The sequence below is a fragment of the Engystomops pustulosus genome, chromosome 5, assembly GCF_040894005.1.
Source record: "Engystomops pustulosus chromosome 5, aEngPut4.maternal, whole genome shotgun sequence".
Lineage (NCBI taxonomy): Eukaryota > Metazoa > Chordata > Amphibia > Anura > Leptodactylidae > Engystomops > Engystomops pustulosus.
The window spans coordinates 135456442-135478290 of record NC_092415.1 but is presented as its reverse complement, the minus strand read 5'-3'; the positions used below and the strand labels follow the sequence as shown (position 1 = coordinate 135478290).

Sequence of the window (21849 nt, the reverse complement as noted above, 5' to 3'; positions counted from 1 at the left end):
CAACTATGGAACCAACTGAAACATATTGCTCAAAAATCTTGATGATTTCTCTTCACAAATTTAGGTTTCATTTTAGATTCTAGTATTTTGAATGAACTGAATTCTTGGAATGTTTGCTATGAATCAGAAATGAAAATCAGAACACTTTCTGACTATATACACTGGGCCGAGAGTATTTATGCTTTTTTTTTGTTTAGCTTCTTCTTTCTTTCTTCTATTTTGTTTTATATATTATTAATATTCTCCTTTTTCAGGTTTTTGTTCACATAGCACCTTTTTTTAAATTTTGAAGCAGTTTTTGGATGAGATTTGTTTGGCATGTTGTATTGCGCCTCATTAATGACTTGCAACATTTCATAAAAGTTGAAAAACACACCGCTGAAATCATGGCTTAAAGTAGCAAACGGTAGCAACAATTTGATAAATGAAACAGTTAGAAGTAAAAGATAACGAAAGAACAGTCATTATTTTTAATGACAAATTGGAAAACATTTGTACATAAGAGGACATAAGTGATTAATGTCTACAGCTCAGAATACTGATATGAAAATATTAGCAGCAATCACTGTGAACTTTAAAATGACAACAATCACAAGCACAAGTTTATCAGATTCAAAGAAAAATTTCTATTTGGAATTAAAGGGGTCTCCCACTTTTGCAGCATTTAAGGAAAAATAGAAAGAAGGTGCTTAGCCCTCCAGAGTGCATCTCAATCCCTTCCTCAGCACTTAAATGTTACTCTTAAAATTCCCCATGCTGGCACCTTTATCTACTAAGAGATGATTCTCCACCATGTTAGACCTGTTTAGGATTTATCTGACAGAGTTTAAACACCCTACCTTGGCCTGTCCTGCTCCCCGCCACGACACGTCCAAAGTGGTGAGCAGGTTGCAGAAGCTAGGAAACTGGTGGGGAGACATGACATTATGATGAAAAATGCATGATGTGACAGCCAGGAAAGCACTCTTGTAGTTGACCCAAATTGTGCCCCATTTAGTGTTTTTGTGGGGGATAAAGCATACATTCTCTTTAAAGATTGATGACAACCTTGCTGAACATACCCATTCTTTGTATTTAAGACATATTGACTCTGTTAAAAGAAGATGCCTGAAGGTATATAACATCATTGCTGATCACTGTTTCCTTAGACATGTGGGGGAAGTAAAAAATTGTTTCCCATCAGTGAAAAACCTAAAAATATGTAAAGTCAGTCGATTTATAAAACATATCTTTAGATATCATTCAACAATATTTGTTAGAGTATTACAAAAGCACATACAATACACATCCTGTTAAAACAGTTTACATTAACACAATGTTTCATATTAACATCAGTTCTATCATCCATCTCTAATTTTTTATGACACATTGTTAAAGAAAATTCTGCTGTGGAGGCTTTACAGTGTCAGGCACAACCCCGAAATCCAGCTGTACATAAAAGATTGTGGTGTACTGTTTTGATAAGAAGAAAATCACTCCGGAGGAAAAAAAATCAAGTATATTAAAGATTAACATTTATAGCAAAAAGAAAAAAAAACACATCTATTACATTCATAGATCGCCACTGCATCCTTTATAGATTAATACCGCAGATGCCATTGTTCAGGGACATATAACATTTTTATAGTAGTTTGTCATCATCAAGTGGCTGTTTTTCCTTTACAACTCCTTTATTGGTCACAGCAGTTTTCAAATTCCCAGGAAATGGCTTATCCAAAAATATCACCCCTTTTACTGCACCACACCACTAAACTGATCATTGCTGCTGTCAAGAAAACAGGGATTAAAATAAGAGCTGCAAGAATGTCATCAGGAGGATCTTCCCATATTATTGTATCTAATGTACAGTTCGAAAAAAATTTGGTGTGCATGCCAATGATGAATTTTTCTGACAAGCTGTTAGGCCAAAAACAGTTTCCACTTCTTGCTGTTTCTTCTGCACACTTTGAAAGTATGTCGTAATGCCTGTGAAAACAAAGTTATGAAATTATAGGTGGTATAGTTATTATTTATCATTTTTACTATTAATAGGGACATTTTTCCTCTTCCACAAACTATAACTTTGAGCATTATTTTATAGGCTTTGAACCACTTATTTCAGCATCATTGGATTTAGTCATAAGTGCAGAGAGTTTTAGCTTATAATATGTTAATTAGGTTTTTTTGCTTAGGATCAGTGGAGCAGAGCCTATTAGGCCCCTTTCCACACTTGCGTTGCAGATCACGTCAGAGTTTGATCAGGGTGCGATCAGGGTTTGGTCAGTGAAAAACGCACATTTTGCATCAGAGTGCAATCAGTTTTCAGTCAGAGTTTGTTCAGTGTCTCAGTTTTTCACGCACGCTTTTGATGCAATTTCAATGCAATTTCAATGCGTTTTTCATGCGCAGAAAATGCGCGTGAAATGGACTCCGGACTGAGCTCTATCTTTTCTATGGCAATTGATGCGTGAAAAACGCATTGCACTTTCATTGCACTTGCAAGTGTCTCAGAGTGCAATGCGTTTTTGATGCATCTCCATAGACTTGTATGGTGCGTTTTTCATGCGCGTGACTTGCAAAAGTAGAGCATGTCGAGATTTAAACGCGCGTAAAAAAAATGCAAGTCTGAAAAGACCCATTGGTTACAATGGGTCAGAGTGCAATGCAAGTTCTGCGCGTCAAAATAACGCGCAGAAAACGCAAGTGTGAAAGGGGCCTTATAGGATGTAAAAAGTGGAAGTTGGTGGAGGAGGATTTAAAAAGAACATTTGAAGAAAATGATGTTCCTATCTTTCTTTCTTTTTCCAACATACATAAACAAAATATTGAAATACCCATTTTTTACACTCAACAATAAGCTGCTTATGGCATAGACAGGCAGGTCAGCAACAAGCCTTTGCTTTGTCCAGTTAATTGTTTAACATTTTTATTTCCCTGAAGCTTAGATATATAATAAGATATCTAATTTATGCATCAAATATAAAGTAAAAGCAAACCTGTCACCAAGAAAAATCTATGCTATACATTTTAATAAATAAAAAAAATATTATTTTTCTCCTGGATAGCAGAACACTATCCAGCCATAGTCAGTTAAATGAAAAAGTAACTTCAGTTAAGATATATAAATATCCACTGATCTAAAAATAGAGACAACCATAGACAGACATAAATATTATCTGTCTGTTTTTGTCTCCATATTCGGATCAATAGATATTTACACATTTTCTGTTCATGTAGTAATATAGTTACATTTATTGTGACAACAGATTAAGGTGAGATAGTGTTGGATAGTTTGCGTGAGGTTGCAATAGGTTGCATCTCCCTAGACGTGAATCAACCTCATCTGACCTTTTCAAGGGATACAGATTCTCTGATTTAGTATTTTAGGAACTTCAATATTATGTAATTGTTATTGTGATCCAGATGATATGATCTCATTCCCATACTTTCTCCACAACAGAAGAAGATCCTTCTGGCTCTGAAAAATCTTTAACAGAATTTTACCATAATCTTTAAAAGCTTTTAAATGCAGTAGAATGTGTAATTTATCATACAATGCACAAATCTATGAGAGAAATTCTTCAAAACCTGAATTTTGATGGTACCAGTTAACATGCTTCCTTATTTCATCTTGTCATTTCTATGGAGCCTTACAGATCTAAGTCTTGTAAACCACAAGAGTGATGCTGATGCAGTATTTTGCACTTGCATTGCACTTGCCATCAGATGTGTAACAGACCAGTAACTGAAATGAATTGCCAGCAGCATCCATGCAGCATCCATCCATCATAACCTGAGAGGGTTACTGTCACGGTTTATAGGGAAGCAGAAAACCATGTAGAGAGAGCAACATCTCGGGAAACAGGAAATGGAAAACGGTTCCTTACTCTATGAGTAAGCTAGTTACAGACCCCACAACTCCTCTCTTTCTGAACATGAAGACCTATCCAGAAAGTAAGAAAAAGGATTAAGGATACTAGGATCTGGTGTACTAATTTGGGCCCCCCTTACAAGAAGATTGCTGCAAGAAAAACTTGGAGAACAGGAGAACAAGCAATCCCAGCATGCACACAAACACAAAACCGAGACGGAATACAGGAAGGAGGGCAAGAGGGAGGACAGGAATAATGGGTAACAACCAGAGCAGGTCCACAAGGCACTCACTATTAAATAAACACAAAGTGGAACATACAGGTAAGTGGTGAGTGAATACAAGAGAACATATAAACTTCACAGAATCTCTCACCACAGAAAAAAAAACAAGGTACCAGAAAGTAAAGATGTTCCAAGAGAACTGAGCCAGGGATAAGTTGCAGATACAACAATACCTAGCAAATACTGAATGGCAAAAACCAGCCTTAAATAGAGCCTGGTCACAACTGATAGGATAATACAAAATAACACAGCTGAGAACTAAATACACCAGCAGGTAATGCAGAAACACCAATAACAAAACGACAGGTAACAAACAGGCTACATAGCACAGTGATCCCCTTGATTTCTCATGTGACTACACATGGACACCAAAGGAATACAACTGGTGAATAAATAAAAGTAATCAAAAGGGTAATTACGCTTAAGTAGACTTTTCTAAGCAATTTAACCATGACATCTAAGAGCTGAATTGTGCACAAAAACATAGAGGCCAGTTATGTTGCCACTGATTTGGTTAATTTACATTAGCTTATTAAATCTTTTCTATGTAGCAAGCAAATAGCAATGCTGACTACTGACATGTTGTCCTTCCAAATGTTATAATTAGGATAAAAAGTTGCCTAATTATGATACAACTATATTACTGTTTCTTGTTTCTATTATAATTTGCTATTTAGTATTGTAGGCAAATAATCTGAGAAGCTGTGTTCACTTTCCCTAAAAACTGTTAAATATATAATCCTGTCATCAATCACATAATCTTGTGAAATTTTACATTGTAATCACTAATCACCTAGGGCATATTTCAGATGAAACAAAATGCATGACATATTTCATCAAGTCATTATTTACTTAAACCGGTGTCTAATTGGGGCTGCCTGGTTTAAGTATCTATTAGGCCAAGCCGGGTACTAGTGCAGTACATTATATATTCAACCACTAAAAAATCAAACAATCTCATGTTAGCATCCCCTAAGTAAAGGAACATGTATTTTCATTGTTTTGAAATGCTGGAGGACCATCTTTTTTTCGTTTTGTATTATACCAAATTTACATAGGTTTTATTATGTTTTAACACATGTATTAAAAAAATTAATTCTTCTGTACAAAAGAAATTCTTTGTTTTGACATCTTCTGACAATTATAATTGCGGGAGAAGCTTTTGGTCTTTGCTACCATTTTGTGGACTGTACGAACTTTTGATCACTTTTTATAACATGTTGCAAAATGGATTAAAAGTGGCGTTTTGGACCTATTTGGACGCTATTTTCAGTTACAGGGTTCAATGCCAAGAATAACTGTTATTATATTTTGATAGATCGGGACTTTTGGGACACGGACATATCTAACATGTTTATGCTTTCTTTGTTTATTTTTATATCAGTTCTAGAGAAAGGGGTGATTTTAACGTTGAAAATTTTTTTTTTACTATTTTTTTTACCCCCTAAGGTACTTTAACACTCGGTTTTCTGATCTGCCTACTACAGTATAGAAGTATATGTGGATTTTGCATATGATCTGTTATAATATGCCACTGACACCCCATGAGCCCTCTCCAAATTCCCGAAACAGACATGTGACAACATTTTATACCTCACAAAAGTATCTATCCCATACTACAAAATTAAATTAAAAAAATAAAGGAAACATTATTCCTAGAAGACATTAATAATAATAATAATTTTTATTTATAAAGCGCCATCAAATTTTGTAGTGCTTTTAATGATCACTCATCACAGAAATAAACAGAATAAATGCAATAAAAAATAGTTAGAAACCCTTAGTGTAGCAAATAAAATCTAAAGGTCTTTTTGAAAAAAAGCCCTCACATAGCCACATTGACAAAAGTAAAAAGTTATGACGCTTGGAAAATGGCATTGCGAAAAGTATTTTTTTCCTCAAAATTATTACTGCTGTATGCACAAAAACACAGTTGTTCGTGGTGCACAGTTTGCCCTTTAAGGAGCTTACTCACGGTATAAGACCGGTCCACACAGTCTTTGAGAAAGTCCACAAAAATAGAGAAAAATATTTTCACTATGACCGGAGCTCCAAGGATTCTTCTTCTCCCTCTTATTTTATCTTAAAACATCGATGAACAGCACCAATCTTCAGTGTCTCCTGCTGAAAGTATGTCACCATTCAGACTAGCACCATCGCACTCTCATTCTCCTCTTTTAATTGTATTGTAACTGGAAGAAAATATGCAGGCAGATGCTCGTTGCTCCGGAAGAAGCCTTGCCAGCGAAACCCTGGGTCGGGCGGATAGAAAGCTAGCGTCCTGTTATGTGAATTTGTGATATGCGCATTTTAAATGGTTTTTGTGAGTATGATGAATTGGAATAAATTTTAACCTTATTGGAAAGTACCACACCATCTGCCTGCATATTTTCTTCCAGTTACAATACAATTAAAAGAGGAGAATGAAAGTGCGATGGTGCTAGTCTGAATGGTGACATACTTCAGCAGGAGACACTGAAGATTGGTGCTGTTCATCGATGTTTTAAGATAAAATAAGAGGGAGAAAAAGAATCCTTGGAGCTCCGGTCATAGTGAAAATATTTTTCTCTATTTTTGTGAACTGCTGTATGCATATTGACCCAAAGAAAAAGGTTATTATGTTATTTAGATCTGATGATTAAGGCAAAAAATACTTATTAGATAAAATGTCAGATTTGCATTTTTTTTAAAAATATACTACAATTGCATAGAAATGGCAGAAACAATGCAATTGTTTTGAATGGGTATTTTTACATTGGCTTGTATTTTCCCTGATCCATGGTCCATCGTGAAACATGTCCTATTTTTTTCACGGATGCGTATCACGGAAGCCTACAGAAGTCTATGGGTCTGCAAAATAAACTGATGAGGTTTAAAAACCAGGTGTAATGTTTTCAAAGGCGAAGAAATGAGGAATTTACGGTCCAGCCAGGCTCCAAACACCAAGGATTTTATTTAATGCATATACAAAAATTCAGTGATCCACTCAGATAGACAGTAGTGCCTACGCGTTTTAGACAGTATCCCTGTCCAGCCATGACTAAGGACAGGGATACTGTCCGAAACGCGTAGTCACTACTGTCTATCTGAGTGGATCACTGAATTTTTGTATATGCATTAAATAAAATCCTTGGTGTTTGGAGCCTGGCTGGACCGTGAATTCCTCATTTCTTCGCCATTGTTGTGCCCCAGCTGAAGGGTGGCCCGTGCCGAACTCGACACCGGAGGGGTAGGTGAGCTGGCATTATCCTTTTTTCTTCTCACCAGGTAATGTTTTCAAAGCAATGTTAAACCTTCAGGGTTTTTTTTTTTGCCGACGCAAAGACAAAACAGAAGCAAAACAGAAACAAAACGCAGACAAAACGCCATGGATGTGTAATGGAAGATCAGTACCAACGCCAATGTTAAAGAGCCCCTAATGTGGAGCATTCCAAAATTGAATTTTGGGTTGTTAGACAATTAACCTTTTATTAAGTTTTTCACAAGGATTACCACTTTCCTAGTAATTAAAAGCTAAACTGTAGCCACATAAGATATTCATATTACACTATAAGATAGCACTAAAATAATATACAAAATATATTGCTGGCATTACCAAGGTAAAGTTACTGTGAAACTTCATTCAGGAAATCTGTGGGAGTTTATTGTGGAAACCCCCCCCCCCCCAAAAAAAAAAAAAATTAATATTATCTTTTATCATTTAAGTGGTTGCTACAACAAGAGAATACTTTTTGGATTAGCTGAAAACTGGGTAAGGTTTTTGAAACCATGAATAATCAGTTGTACCAAGAGACTGTTATTTGGCCATATATATTAAAGTATGTTGGAGACAGACTGTAATACAGGAGCAGTATATTCACAATATACTATTTTTATTGCAGTATTGCAGTATATTGTATAAGTGGTCAGAACCCCAAGGGTTTAAGTGCTCTAGTGGGTCTGAAATAATAAAAGTTTAAAAAAAAAACCTTAAACATTTGAAATCACCTCCCTTTCTCTAGAACACATATAAAAAGCAATAAATAAGTAAAATCATAAACATGTGTGGTATTGCCATGTCCCAAGATGCCCGATCTATCAAAATAGAAAGAAGATTATTGGCAGTGGTGAAACCCATAACGGAAGATAGCCCCTAAATATCAACACGTTTTTACCTCCAATAAAAAGTGATCCAAATAATGAATGAGATATAACATCTGGACTGCAAATTGAAGGAATTAAGGAATCATTAAGTGGATAATTACAGCTTGCTTATGATAAAAACTAAAAACGAAAAAACGAATAAAATGTAAAATACACTGCATTTATGTCTAAAATAATATGAAATGCCCAGCAGTTTATATTGTACTTTATAATATTTCAATATCATAAAATAGAGCTTTAGTCAATGCAAAGATTAAATCATCTCTATTATAAATGTCTTTTCAATAAAACTTTTGTCCTAGTTTTGTTTGTGCCTTTGCAGTAAATAAGTTATCATCCACAAAACACTGTGTGCAGTAATTGACAGGATTTTTTGCAAGGCAAAAGAGTTTCAAAAATGATTTATTTTGTTTTTCGTAAGAACTGTGCTAAGCAATGATTTATTGTGGATGTTTAAACCTTGTTTTTCTGTAATCCTTTTGAATCCAAATGTGTAGGCATATGCAAGAAGAAGAATGCTTGTAAGGCCTCCTGCACACAATAGTTTTTTTTCTTCGTTTTGATCTCCTGTTGGGTTTTTCAACCATCTCACTGATCATCCATTCCACCTGTAAGCTCATCTGGCAGCAACTGAGAGCAACAGTCATGCCACTGTGAGTCCACTGTGGAGCACTGGCTTTGTATTGCAGAGGGCTTTGATCAATCAGTCTATATTGTCCATAGAAACCGCTTCACATAGGGACCCAATATTTCAATTACAAACAATATTCTGCTGTGACCCTATTAGCTTTGGCTCATTGTGACCTTAGATTTGTCATTGTTGATTGTGGTGCCTTTGTTAATTTATGTGAGCATATGCAGCTGTCTTTACAGTGGGTAAGCAGATTCATTGTAACAGACTTTCCCTAACTGAGGCCCGACTTTTGCCTGGGTCACAGGGTCCTTTGGCCTTTTATATCTCTGCTGAATGATTTGGTCTTACCCCCATGTTCTCCAACCATTTCCTTGCCGTGGCTCGGATTCTCGGGAACGCATCTTTAACTACAGTCTCATATTTGCGTGACAGTATGTAGAGTGTTCATGTAGAGTGGCATTTTAAGTGGCGAGTGGCAGATTTCTCTCCTCCATCCAGCTGAACCCTGACAATGCCAAGCTAGAAATTCAACCTTGCATCATTTCGCACAATTTTGTTACGATTCATTATGTGCCGTTAGATGCAGGTTTGCAAGAGAGAGTATCGTCTGCCAATATTCCCCTAGAACAAACCCAACATGATCAACCTGAAGTTGTGGGATTGTTTGTTTGTTTGTTTTAAAAAATAATTTTATTGCCATAAGAAAAAAAGACATTGGTGCACATTTACTTACCTGTCCGAGTCGTGATCCCCCGACGGAATTGAGGCTGACAGACCCTTAGTAAATAAGCCCCAATTGACTATATTATCTAAACTCATTTTTCAAAATAAAAACAAAATAAATAAAGACCTCATGAATTCCAAAGGCAATATGATACAAGTAAGACATTTTATGCAAATAATATCATGGATTTCTAATTCACCTAAAACATTTGGTGGGGTTCAGGTTGAAACCAGACATGGGGCTATTGCCCATATGAGGCTGAAACAGAATGATAATGCTGCTAGGATGGTTATTGATGCTGTGCATTCACAAAAAGACTGCCAGTGGTGATAATTAATGCTCTCAGCCAATTAATAGAAATCATAGTCTACACAATAAACTTCCTTCTATGACTCCCATGATGGAGGCCTCATTCTATAAGTGTTTCTCCTCTGGCACTTTCATGAGGTTTAGAGAAAAGCTGCTGCAGAAAGCTGGTACTGAAATCTCCAAACTTCACTCACCTTATATGCTGATGAGCTGGATCTCTGCATATGTTTTAACACTGGGTAAATGCATGCATTTTGTAAATGCAATACTGACAACAATGTAATCAGGCAAATCTCCTCTTCTCAGCTGTTGTAATGCATTTCAAAACTCATGTGTTAACTCCATGGCGCACAACGGCGCGTTGTTCGATGTTGATTCGGGTTCTGCCGGGATTCACTAAGGTCGTGCGCCCGATGTCCACTAGCTATCGCTGCTGCGCTGAAGTCTGCCGGAGTTCACCTTCTTTGTCCCAGTGTATGTGAGTGCTATTCTTGCGACACAATTTTTAAAAAAAATTCTGCTGTTTTTCTGAATCCGTCGGGTTTTCCAACTGCCACGCCCCCTGATTTCTGTGGCGCGAAAGCCGGCGCAGATGTGCCACAATCTGATCGCGTGCGCCAAAATCCCGGGGCAATTCGGCGCAAATCGGAAATATTTGTAAAACCCGACGGAAATACGCGATTCGGACCCCTAGTAAATGAGCCCCCATGTGTGAAGGTACCCTGACATGCTATCCATTTCCTTCTGCTCCTCCTTGAGATGGTTCTACTCCTTTGTTGCAGTCCAGCTGTGTTTATTTAACGCACATACCTGTCTATATAAGAACTCACAGCAATTAAAAAATAATTTCTGCAGTTTCCTAAGAGCACAGGGGCCTCCATAATCCATAAATGGAAGAAGTTTGAGACGACCTTCCTCGACCGACTCTTCCTCGACCTGGCTGTCCAGCCAAACTAAAAAATCATGGAAGAAGTGCCTTGGTGAGAGATGTAAAGAAGAACCCCAAGATCACTGTGGCTGAGCTCCAGAGATGCAGAAGGGAGATGGGAGATGCAGCCCTACACCATGAGGGAGAAGACGTATGAAAGCCGCATACAGTTAACAAAAAACATGTGAAGAACTCCTGGAGTATGCGAAAGAAGATTCTCTGATCTGGTAAGACAAAAATGTAACTTTTTGGTGTTAATTCTAAATAGTATGGGTAGACAAAACAAGGCACTAATCATCACCTGCCAAATACAATCCCAACAGTTAAATATGGTGGTGGCAGCATCATGCTATGGGAGCTGGGACAGGATGACTGGTTGCAATTGAAGGAAAGATTTATGCGGCCAAGTAGATTATTGGATTATTATTAAAGCCTTTTTTTTCCCCTCTACCTCAGACTGTACTTAAAGTTCACTTTCCAACAAGACAATGACCCTAAGCAGATGGCTAAAATAACAATGCAGTGGCTCCAGAACAACACTGAAACCCTTCTTTACTGGCCCAGCCAGAGTCCTGAGCTAAACCCAACTGGACATCTCTGAAGAGATTTGAAAATGGCTGCCCACCAAAATTCACCATCCAACCTGAGAGAACTGGATACAAACTGCAAGGAAGAATGGCAGAGGATCCCCAAATTCAGGTTTGAAAAACTTGTGTCCTCATTCTCAAGAACATGCATGGCTGTACTAGCTCAAAAGGTGCTTCTACTCAATACTAATTAAAAGGTCTTAATACTTATGTGATGTACATTTCAGTGTTTTTCTGTCAAGATGGGGGTGCTTCAGAACAATTCTGTAACCATTCTTGACTGGCCCAGCCAGAGTCCTGACCTAAACCCAATTGAGCATCTTTGGAGAGACTTGGAAATTGCTGTCCATCAACGTTCACCATTCAACCTGAGGGAACTGGAGAAGATCTGTAAGGATGAATGCATCATTCCCAAGAAGAATCATGTCTGTACTAGCTCAAAAGATGCTTCTGCTCAATACTGAGCAAAGGTGCTGAATACTTATGACCATGTGATATTTCATTTTTTTTTGTTTAATTAGCAAAAATATCTACATATCTCTTATTTGTCTGTCAAGATGGGGTGGGTGTACATTAATGAGCAAAAAAAAAGAACTTGATCTTACCAATTGGCACTCACAATATTTTATAAATACCAAACACCCCTAATAACAATATAGACAGCATATACAGGTAGGACCCATCCCATGTGATATAACTTTAATGATCTTCTGAGGAGAAATGTTTTGTACTTAGTGTTCCGGCAATTGATATAAAGTTAGAGACAGGCTTAAAGGGGTATTCTCGTCTGGGCACTTAGATTCAGTTTGATAAATCTGCCATTAATAAACATTTCTTCAATTAGATGTTATTAAAAAAAATGTTCCTATGTGAAGATAATTTTCCATAAATGTAGTCATGTGGTCCCCCAGAAACGAGATAGCTTCCTCGGATACGACCACCTCTGCTGGATGGATTGCACAAATAAACAAAAAGTTTTTGGATATTAAATATCTGAGAATTACTACATGTCCCACAGCCATCCTGTGGTAATGATCGCTGAAGCCAGGTGGTCAGGCAGGGCTCCATAGCGCATGTCTGGCCACTGCTGCCTAAATGTGACGTGGTCGTAACCGAGGAAGCTATCTCGTTTCTAAGGGACAACATGGCTATGCTTATGGGAAATTATCTTCACACAGAAACATTTTTTTTAATAACATCCAATTGAAGAAATGTTTATACATGGGAGATTAATGAAACTGAATGTGAATGCTGAGACGAGAATACCCCTTTAACTGTAGAGATACATAAATAGCTCTCAATATTCACAGCAAATTCTCCTTTTCCAGTATTTCCTCGATTTGATACTATGATCTTTAGTTGTGTTCTACCAATGAAAAAGTCATTTCCAATGAGACATAGGTCACCATTCAGAACATCTTTTTAGTGTGATTTATCCTTCCTTAGATCCGCTTTATAACATAGTATAGCACTAGAAGAAAATATATGCACAAGATAGCATAGTATGTTCCTACATACTATGGTTTTATTCATAAAAGTTATACTCACAAGAGCATGTTAAAAAGGGCGAGCATGTGAAATTTGCATCCCACTTTTATATTGTTTTATGCGCATTTTAACATGCTCTTGTGAGGCAGTACTTGGAGGCATACCCCCTCCACCCCATGATAATATGTACAGGGAGGACCTCCATAGATAGCACATATAGGCCCCTTGTAAAAAATAAATAAAACTAATACTTACCTCAACCTCCAGCCTAAATGCTCCCCAGACAATGCTTCTCTCCTCTTTCCCCAGCTGCTGAGTGAAACAGGTTGCCGCTGTGATGATGTCACGCAACCTTGTCATGCAGAACAGTGCAGTCTGTCCAGTAAATTACATTGGTATCTTATAGATGCTGATGTAATTGATTTTTCTGGCAGCATTTGCCAAGTCCATAGTACCTTTGATTCATTGTTCCCCTTAGGGGTCCATGATCTGCCACCTGAGGAGGGCTAAACAGTTCTGTATCACTGGTTCAAGGATGCTCCGATGACGATAACGAAATTTGTTCTGAAGCTGCTGACAGGGGTTGGATCTCTGCAAACCCCTGGCATCTTTAGAAGCAGGTTAATCACTAAGATTATCAAATGTACTGACGAAAATAAATATAACTCAATTATAACTGCAAACAAACCAAAAGAAAAAAACCAAATTGCACTCCAATGTCCATGACATCCAGGACATCCATTGTTGGGTATATAAGATATAAGACCTTTTGGACAGCTAATCAGAGCCACTTTTCGCAATGTCATTGATCTTCCTAAACTGGTCTCTACATGTCAATAATGTGTAATGTTCAACTGTAATAAAATAAAAAAGGAACACTAGTCAAACACAGTATCTAATTCCACTCTCAAAGAAGGATCAGCTCTTTCCTACAAATGGCCATACAGCTCGATGGCTATATCCTGCCAGACCAACACCTTCTTCCTTTGATCAGCATAATATGGCAGCCGTTTATTCCAAATGGGATGGGACATGCGAGTATGCAGAGAAGGAAAAATCTGGTAGTGTTTGAGAAAATCCAGGCCTCAGGTGATGTGACTCTTTACCCAGCAAGCCATTGCAAAATAGAGCCTCAAATGTGGTTCAACAATGTGCCATCTGATTTTTTCACAGCCCCTATTCTATGGTAGGTTAGGGCTGGAAATTTGACCAACAATAGGACCTGCTCTGAGTTTTTTTTTCACATAAGTAGGCTTAGAAGTCCTGCAGAGTAATCCTATGGTCTCAGAGAAATACATAGAGCAGTGACACAGCTGCAAAAGCCTCCGCCTACGATGATTGTGTGCATGAGCCCATTTAACAGTTTACCTTCTTTATAGATTATGACATAATAAAAGAAAAAGGGGAAGATAACTATATTTCTTTGCATCTTTAGTCAACGGTTGTAGGGAGAGATCCTTATTTCTTTTTATGCTTTGGATTTTTGTTCAGTAACAGTTAACATTGAAATCTCTAATTTAGCTAAATTTTTCATACATTTAATATGTCCAAAATACAATGCTCAGATCTAATTACAAGTTGGACATTGTATTCAAAGTGTGAATTGAAATCAGTCTCTGTTTTTTTTCAGTACTGGGCAATACACGCCTTCCATTCAATGTGGTGTGACCTTAACTTCTTTAACATCCCTATAGTTTGCCTTTTGAAATTGAGTAAATTATAATGAAAAAAGGCTTTTTAAGTGATCATATATTTTTCTTCAAAATGACAGCACTGGTAATGGAGTGCTGCTTGATGGAGAGCAAAGGAAGCAATTTATTTCACTTCATGTGCCCAACCATTTGAATTTCTTTCTTTTGCTCAGCACTTTCAGACAAAATAATTTCATTTTATTAGATGAAACTATCGGGTTGTAATCTTTTCATCCATTATGTCTCATCTCGGTTTCCATTTATTATTAAATTTGGCTTCAAAACCTCAGGTAAGACTGTGGCTTCTAGAAGAATATAACAGGAATGATGTAAACCACAATTGTCACATATTATTTAAAGCGGGTGACCATCTATTCACTATTGTGAACTACCATACTTTGATTCAGGTCTCATTATATCAAATTTGTATAAATAATATAAAAGTATGAACATTATATTGTGTCACAAGTAGATAAAAGATTACATAATAAATAATTTGGTGTAACATTAAAAATTGCATATCATATTACTGATTTTGTTCTTAATGTTTGTCCCAGTTACTGAAATGAATGTAATTGGCCACTTTCTGGGTACTTTACAAATAATATAATTAAGGTTGATGAAATCCCAAGCGATCAGCTAATAGCTGGGTGGAATCAGGCTGCAAATGCTTCATTTTTCTTCTGCACCACCACTGGAGCAGTAAAAATGTATCCAAACTTAACTGATGCACTTAACTTGATGCTTCACACTATTTGATGACAGAATAACAAAATCTTTGAGGTTGTATTTCATACCTCTTCCCTATCCCCCAGAGTAATCACACGGAGAAAATCACTATGCATGAATTTGTATGTCTATATAAATGCTTTATTTTCTGTAGTTGTTAAAACTTAATTTAGACAGAGGCTTTTTGGTACAATCCTGTATCTTACCTCATGTCTTAAACATAACTATTACCATATATACTAGAGTATATGCCGACTCGAGTATAAGCCGAGGCCAATAATTTTACCACCAAAATCTGAGAAAACCAATTGACTCAAATATAAGCCAAGGGTGGGAAATGCATTGGTCACACCGGGCACCGGGCAACAGTGAACATGGCCGCGGCTCCTCTTCTGTCTGCTGTAACAGCTGGTGGACCGGAGCATTGTGGAGAAGACAGTAGACAAGCCGTGCCGAGCATCGGGGGCCCCCGGAAGGTGAGTATGTAAGTTTATTTTTTTTTATTGACTCTTGTATAAGCTGAGGTGAGCTGAAAAACTCGGTATATACAGTACTTTACAACAAGATATTAAAAGTCCACAGCAGGATGTCTATACTGAAAACCCTGTAGTCAAATTTACACAGATGTAAACATTACTGTTTTAAGGAAACATAAAGAAGAAAGTTCACACTGTCACAAATGCCTCTTTTAGATGTGAAATAATATTTCACATCTAAATCTTCAAAATTCAAAGTGTTCAACTTTAGAAACAAATAGTCTTACTACCAAAATTACTACCACTAATTGGTGCTGGCCCTTTTCAGGAAATGGATAAAGGTTGGCATCTCCCAGCATTCCCTGCCATATCTTTGTGCTTATGCCATTGTGAAATTCTCCCTGTGATATTCCTGTGTGTTCCTGCGTTCCTGTTCCCGTGTTCCTGCATTCCTGTTCCCATGTTCCTGAGTTCCTGCCTTCCTGTTCTTGTGCTCCTGTGTGTTGTAGTCCATTCCTGTGTATCTGTTCCTATATGTCTGGACCTCCCGTTGCTGACCCTGGATTGGATTTGACTTTGCATCTCTGCCGCCTGCCCTGACCCTGTGCCTGAACTTTACCATGAAACTGTCTCCTGCAAAGGTACCTCGACCTTGGCTGGCACCGCGGGCTAGTCGCACCTGTGGAACGACCTGGTGGCATCCCGCCCCAGCAAGACCATCCTGCTTTGCAACGGAATCTGGTGAAGACCAGGTGCCATTTAAATTCTGGTCCCAGGTGTCGGCTAGTACCACCTCTTGCAGTGGTCCAGAGGATCCAAAGATCCTACATCCTGACAAGGGGTACACTGAGCCTTTCAATAGGATTCATAGGATCATAATGGAATAATTTCATAGGATAATTTGTTAACATTGGCCTGTCAAAACAGAAAATAAAATTTTAGTCAAAAGAATTTCACTATAACCAAAAAACATTTACTTTTGTATTTGTTATGCAATTCCTCCAGATTATTGAAATATCTCACACGTGGTTGACAACATTTAAAGGGACACCTGATGGTCAATGCATAAAATGGAGCTCCACTGGGATTTTGGGGGACAAATTTTGCTTTACTACATTTCAGGTCTATGTGCCTAAAGACCATTTTATACCTTTATACATTAACCCCTTTGCGCACCCTTACGTGATACTATGTCATAGGATGCGGGTTGTTCCCGCACCTTGACGTAGTATCACGTCATGGCGATCACCCGGGCTCAGAAGCTGAGCCCGGGCGATCGCCGCAGGATCCCGGCGGTACGCAGTAACAGCCAGGATCGCGACTAACGCAATCCCGGCTGTTTAACCCTATAGACGCCGCGGTCATTGTGACCACAGCGTCTATAGTGAATCGCCGCGACGATCGGCACCCTCCGTGCATGATACGGAGGTGCCGATCGTTGCCATGGCAACCCTGAAGCCCGATAAGGACCCCAGGGTTGCCTTTACTAGAAGCCTGTTAACAGTGCTGATTTCAGCCTATGCAGAATGCTTAGGCTGACTATGTAATCTGCTGCAATACATTAGTATTGCAGTATATTACAATGAACAAGTGATCAAATGATCACTTGTTCATGTCCCACCCTGGGACAAAATAAAACAGTAAAAAAAAGTTAAAAAAAACAAAGTGCAATTAAAAAAAATTATTAAAAATGAATAAAAGTCCCTTGAAGTCCCATCCCATGCAATAATACAATAAAACATAAAAAAGTGAAAATCACCAAAAAAACACAACATATTTGGCATCACAACGTCCGTTACAACCTGTACAATAAAATTAAATCGTCAATGAACCCGTACGGTGAACGGCGTAAAAAAAAAACACAAAAAAACTTGCAAAAATTATGTAATTTTCACATCTGACCTCATAAAAAGCACATAAAAAGTAATCAAAAAGTAAAATTTACCCCGACATGATACCAAGAATAAGTACAGCTTGTCCCGCAAAAAATAAGCTATAAACCAGCTCTGTAAACAAAAAAATATAAATGTTCTGCCCATTGTTACATGGCGATACAAAAACAAGCAAATTTCTTACAAAATTATTTCTATATTCTGCAAAACAAGTTAACCATAAAAAAGCCATATAAATGGGTTATCGCCGTAATCGTGATGACCCGTAGAATAAAGATTATTATTAAGATTATTATTAATAAACATTATTTTTATGGTATGGTGAACGTCTGGCGAAAAAAATGCTAAAAACCATAAACAAGAATTAATGATTTTTTTAACCACCACCAAGAAAGAGTTAATAAAATCTGATTATTGGCTATTAAGCCCCCCCCCTCCCCCCCGTAAATGATGTCCCTGAAAAGTGGATTTCATCCACAAAAAAAAATAATCTCCCATATGTCAAAATTACAAAAAAAATAAACATTTTATAGCCTGTAAAATGTGACATTGCAGATCTGCTCTGAATGGCGCAGCTTCCCTTCTATGCCCGGCCGTGTGCCCATACAGCAGTCACCACCACATATGGGGCATCCTTATACTCGGGAGAAATTGGGTATCAAACTTTGTGGAGTTTTTTGTCATTTAATACTTTCTAACGGTTTAATTTTTGGCCAAAATTAATACATTGTCTAAAAAAATTACAGCTTATAAATTACACCTTCATATTGTTTTAACCCATGTGAAGCATCTAAAGGGTTAACACACTTCTTAAAGTTGATTTTTTATACATTGACGGGTGTAGTTTCTAAAATGGCGTGATACATGGGGTTTTACTGCTGTTTAGGCCTCTCAAAGTCAGTTAAAGCTAAGAAGGAGCCTCTAAATAAGGGTTTTGGCGATTTTCATAAAAATGAGAAAAATTGCACCCAAAATTCTGAACCTCCTAACAACCTAGAAAAGAGAGAGGATGCATAAAACCCTATGCTGATATAAAGCAGATATTCGGGAAATGTTAGTTATAAAGTTACTTGGGTGCTATGACTATCTACCTGAAAAGCAGAAAATTTTGAACTTTGAAAATGAAAAAATTTCAGAAATTTTTGCCAAATTTCAATTTTTTTTTCCCCCCAAAAAGGTGTATTTATTTGCTAAAGTAGTAAAACATAAGAAAACCTATACATGTTTAGTATTTCCGTAATTGCCCTCACCTACGAAATACTTTGTTCTAATTTTTTGTTTACTGTAGGGTTAACCAGGTAAATGTTTAATAAAAAATTAAATACCTGGACTAGCTGTTATATTATGTTTTCCTGAAGGAACGGTTAATACATTTGATCATTATGCTATTTTACTCTAAAAGTCAAGTTATTGCAAGATACAACTATGTCAAAAAAAGAAAAAATAAAGTTTTGTCTTCTGGAATTCAAGTATGAAAAAACAAAAAAAAGTGCTCTGTCCTTAAGGCCAAAATAGACCACATTCTTAAGGTGTTAAAGGATTTGTCCATTTTCCACAAATAAATAAATTTTTATATAATGAAAAGTACATATATAACTCATATAACATACAAGTTATATAGAAAAAATGTCAAGTGTCATTACCTTGGACTTTAACTTTTGCACTGGTATTGGACAATTTAAAAGCCAGATGAAAAACTTGCACACTCCATAGCACCCAAAATCCAGTCCAGCAATAACAGTGCTCCTTACCATTTCTGCTCTACTGGTTGCCCAAACAGCAGTTTATGTCCATGTATATATGACATTTTATGTATAATCAACGTTTATTAGACAAGACAAAATATAGAACAGTACAATACAATGAGATAATGACTGTACAAGACTGATCGCGCAGGATCAGAAATAGCAAGATCATTTGTTCATTATAAATTGTAAATTAGGGGTTGGAACCAAATCGTATTATATTGAGTAAGAAACCCTAAGGTGCCGTCTCGTACAGAATAACTATTACAATATGGCCGATATGGCCGCACAAAGAAAAAAGGGATATAAACTGACAAACATAGGTATATAATATAAAAAAAAATAGGAACAAAAAGGAGAGGGGGGAGGGAAAAGGGGGGGAAGGTGCGTGAGAAGGAGCGGATACGTACAAGGGGTTGTAGACCTGTAAGACCGGGTTCCAGCGGAGGGGAGGGCTGTGGCATTTACCTGCCTATGATAGAAGGTCGTGGAGTTCCTGAGAATTCGAGAATGTATCCCATGGAATCCAAGCTGTGTTCGCCTTTCCTGGATCTGCAGAGTCATTAGCTACCAACTCCTCCATTCTATGAATAAACCCGAGCTCTTGGATCCATTCAACTATTATGGGAGGATGTGGGCTCTTCCAATGTCTGTGAATTACTGTATGGGCTGCGGTTAAAAAGTGACGAAGTTGGCCTTTCTTGATGGTAGAGATAGTACCGGGTATAATCGATAATAAAGCTAACTGAGGAGAAGGAGTGGCACTTTTACCAGTAACCTGATGGTAGGCATCAAAGACTTTATTCCAGAACGGCTGGAGGACCGGGCAGCTCCATCATATATGGAGTAAAGTACCCACTTCCGCACCGCAGCGCCAGCACACGTCTGAAACCTCGGGGGAAATACTGTGAAGCCAGGGGCTTCTATACCACCTGGATAGTATTTTATAATTCTTTTCCTGAGCACTACAGGGAAGTGGCATCTTATGCGAGAATAGAAAGGCCTTATCTAGTTCCTCGTCTGTTAGTTCTATAGAGAGAGCTGTCTCCCATGCTCCGATGTAATTCGGCCTACCTGGAGTGGCATCCTCCAGCAACAGGCCATATATGGTTGAAAGAGCATGAGCTGGTGAGGAGGACAGTCTGAACAATGCTTCCAGGGCCGTGGGAGACGACCCGAACGCAGTACGGTCAGGGTCAACCGTTACGTAGGATGCTAGTTGTCTATGTTCCAGCCAGGATAGTGAAATATCAGGGTGGGAGGCCCTCAGGGACTCCAGTGTGGAGATGGTCCCACAAACCACAATCTGGCCCAGGCGGGTGTCAGAAGAAGCCTCCCAACAGAGGAATCACTGTCTACCCACGCCAGGTGGGAATGCAGGGTTATGAAATAGAGGAGTCAAAGGGTCCCCCAATTTCAATTTTTTTCATAACTAAACACAAAAGATATCATCAAAATTTTTCTATTACTTTGAAGTACAATGTGTGACGGTAAAACAATCTCAAAATCCCCTGGATATGTTAAAGCGTCGCAAAGTTATAATCTCCTATAATGACACAGGGCAAATTTAAAAAATCAGGCCTGGTCCTAAAGGTCTAAAATGGCATAGACACGAATGGGTTAATGGGTTCCCCACATAAAGCAGTGTCATATATATGGGCATAACCTGCTGTTTTGGCACCCACCAGAAAAGAAGGTAGGGAGTATTTTTCAGCTTTTTTTCAAATAAAGAGAAAATGTAGGCTTTAGAGAGTACACTGGGTACACATAGACTGCTTGGACTTCCTGCCATCGTATGGTGAGGAAAACCATGTGGACCTTTATTAGGCTGTCTATGATAAAGACTGAACTCCACAATGGTGATTAATATTGCTGGCAGAGGTAAATAAAATGTCTACCAATGCAGGGGGATCTCACTAAGACAAGTCATCTAAAGAGTTAACTGTGGGTTCCATTATCCTGACTGACTATGTGTCCGCTGCTAGTAATGTACAAAGATTGGGTAGGAGAAAATTCACTCCAGAATTGTAGGTATAGCTTTTCAAGTCTAAATAGAAACTGTCCTTTCTAATTAGGATGCAAAAAGGCTATGCAGTGGAGCCAAGCAGTTACCAGTGAAGTATCTATGGTGCTCAGCTCCATTATACCACAAGTAAAATCAAAGCAAAGAATCAGCCTTCCTCTATATTTTATTAGCTAAATATATAGCTAAAGCTAAGATACATAATCAACAAGACTGCTGGTCACATATGATGGTACAACTTCCTCAAGCTGTGCATCTTTCAGTACTGCGCTATGCAGGTTAAGTATCCAACTTCAGCGTCATTGCTAAGACAACATCACAACAACAAAATGCAATCACAGAAAAG

At 37.8% G+C, this 21849-nt stretch overlaps 1 protein-coding gene across 2 annotated transcripts in view; it reads right to left on the bottom strand.

Moving 5' to 3' along the window:
- Positions 1–456: 456 nt before the first annotated feature.
- RAMP3 (receptor activity modifying protein 3) overlaps positions 457–21849 on the bottom strand; it is a 157285-nt gene continuing 135892 nt past the window's right edge. Inside the window, exon 4 of one of the 2 annotated variants that reach the window (XM_072153112.1) lies at positions 457–1965. In XM_072153112.1, coding sequence (XP_072009213.1) covers positions 1710–1965 — 256 coding nt within the window. In that variant the 3' untranslated portion in view covers positions 457–1709. Of the gene's footprint in view, positions 1966–16647; positions 16759–21849 lie in introns of those variants that run through there. The other variant, XM_072153113.1, reaches the window with a different exon arrangement.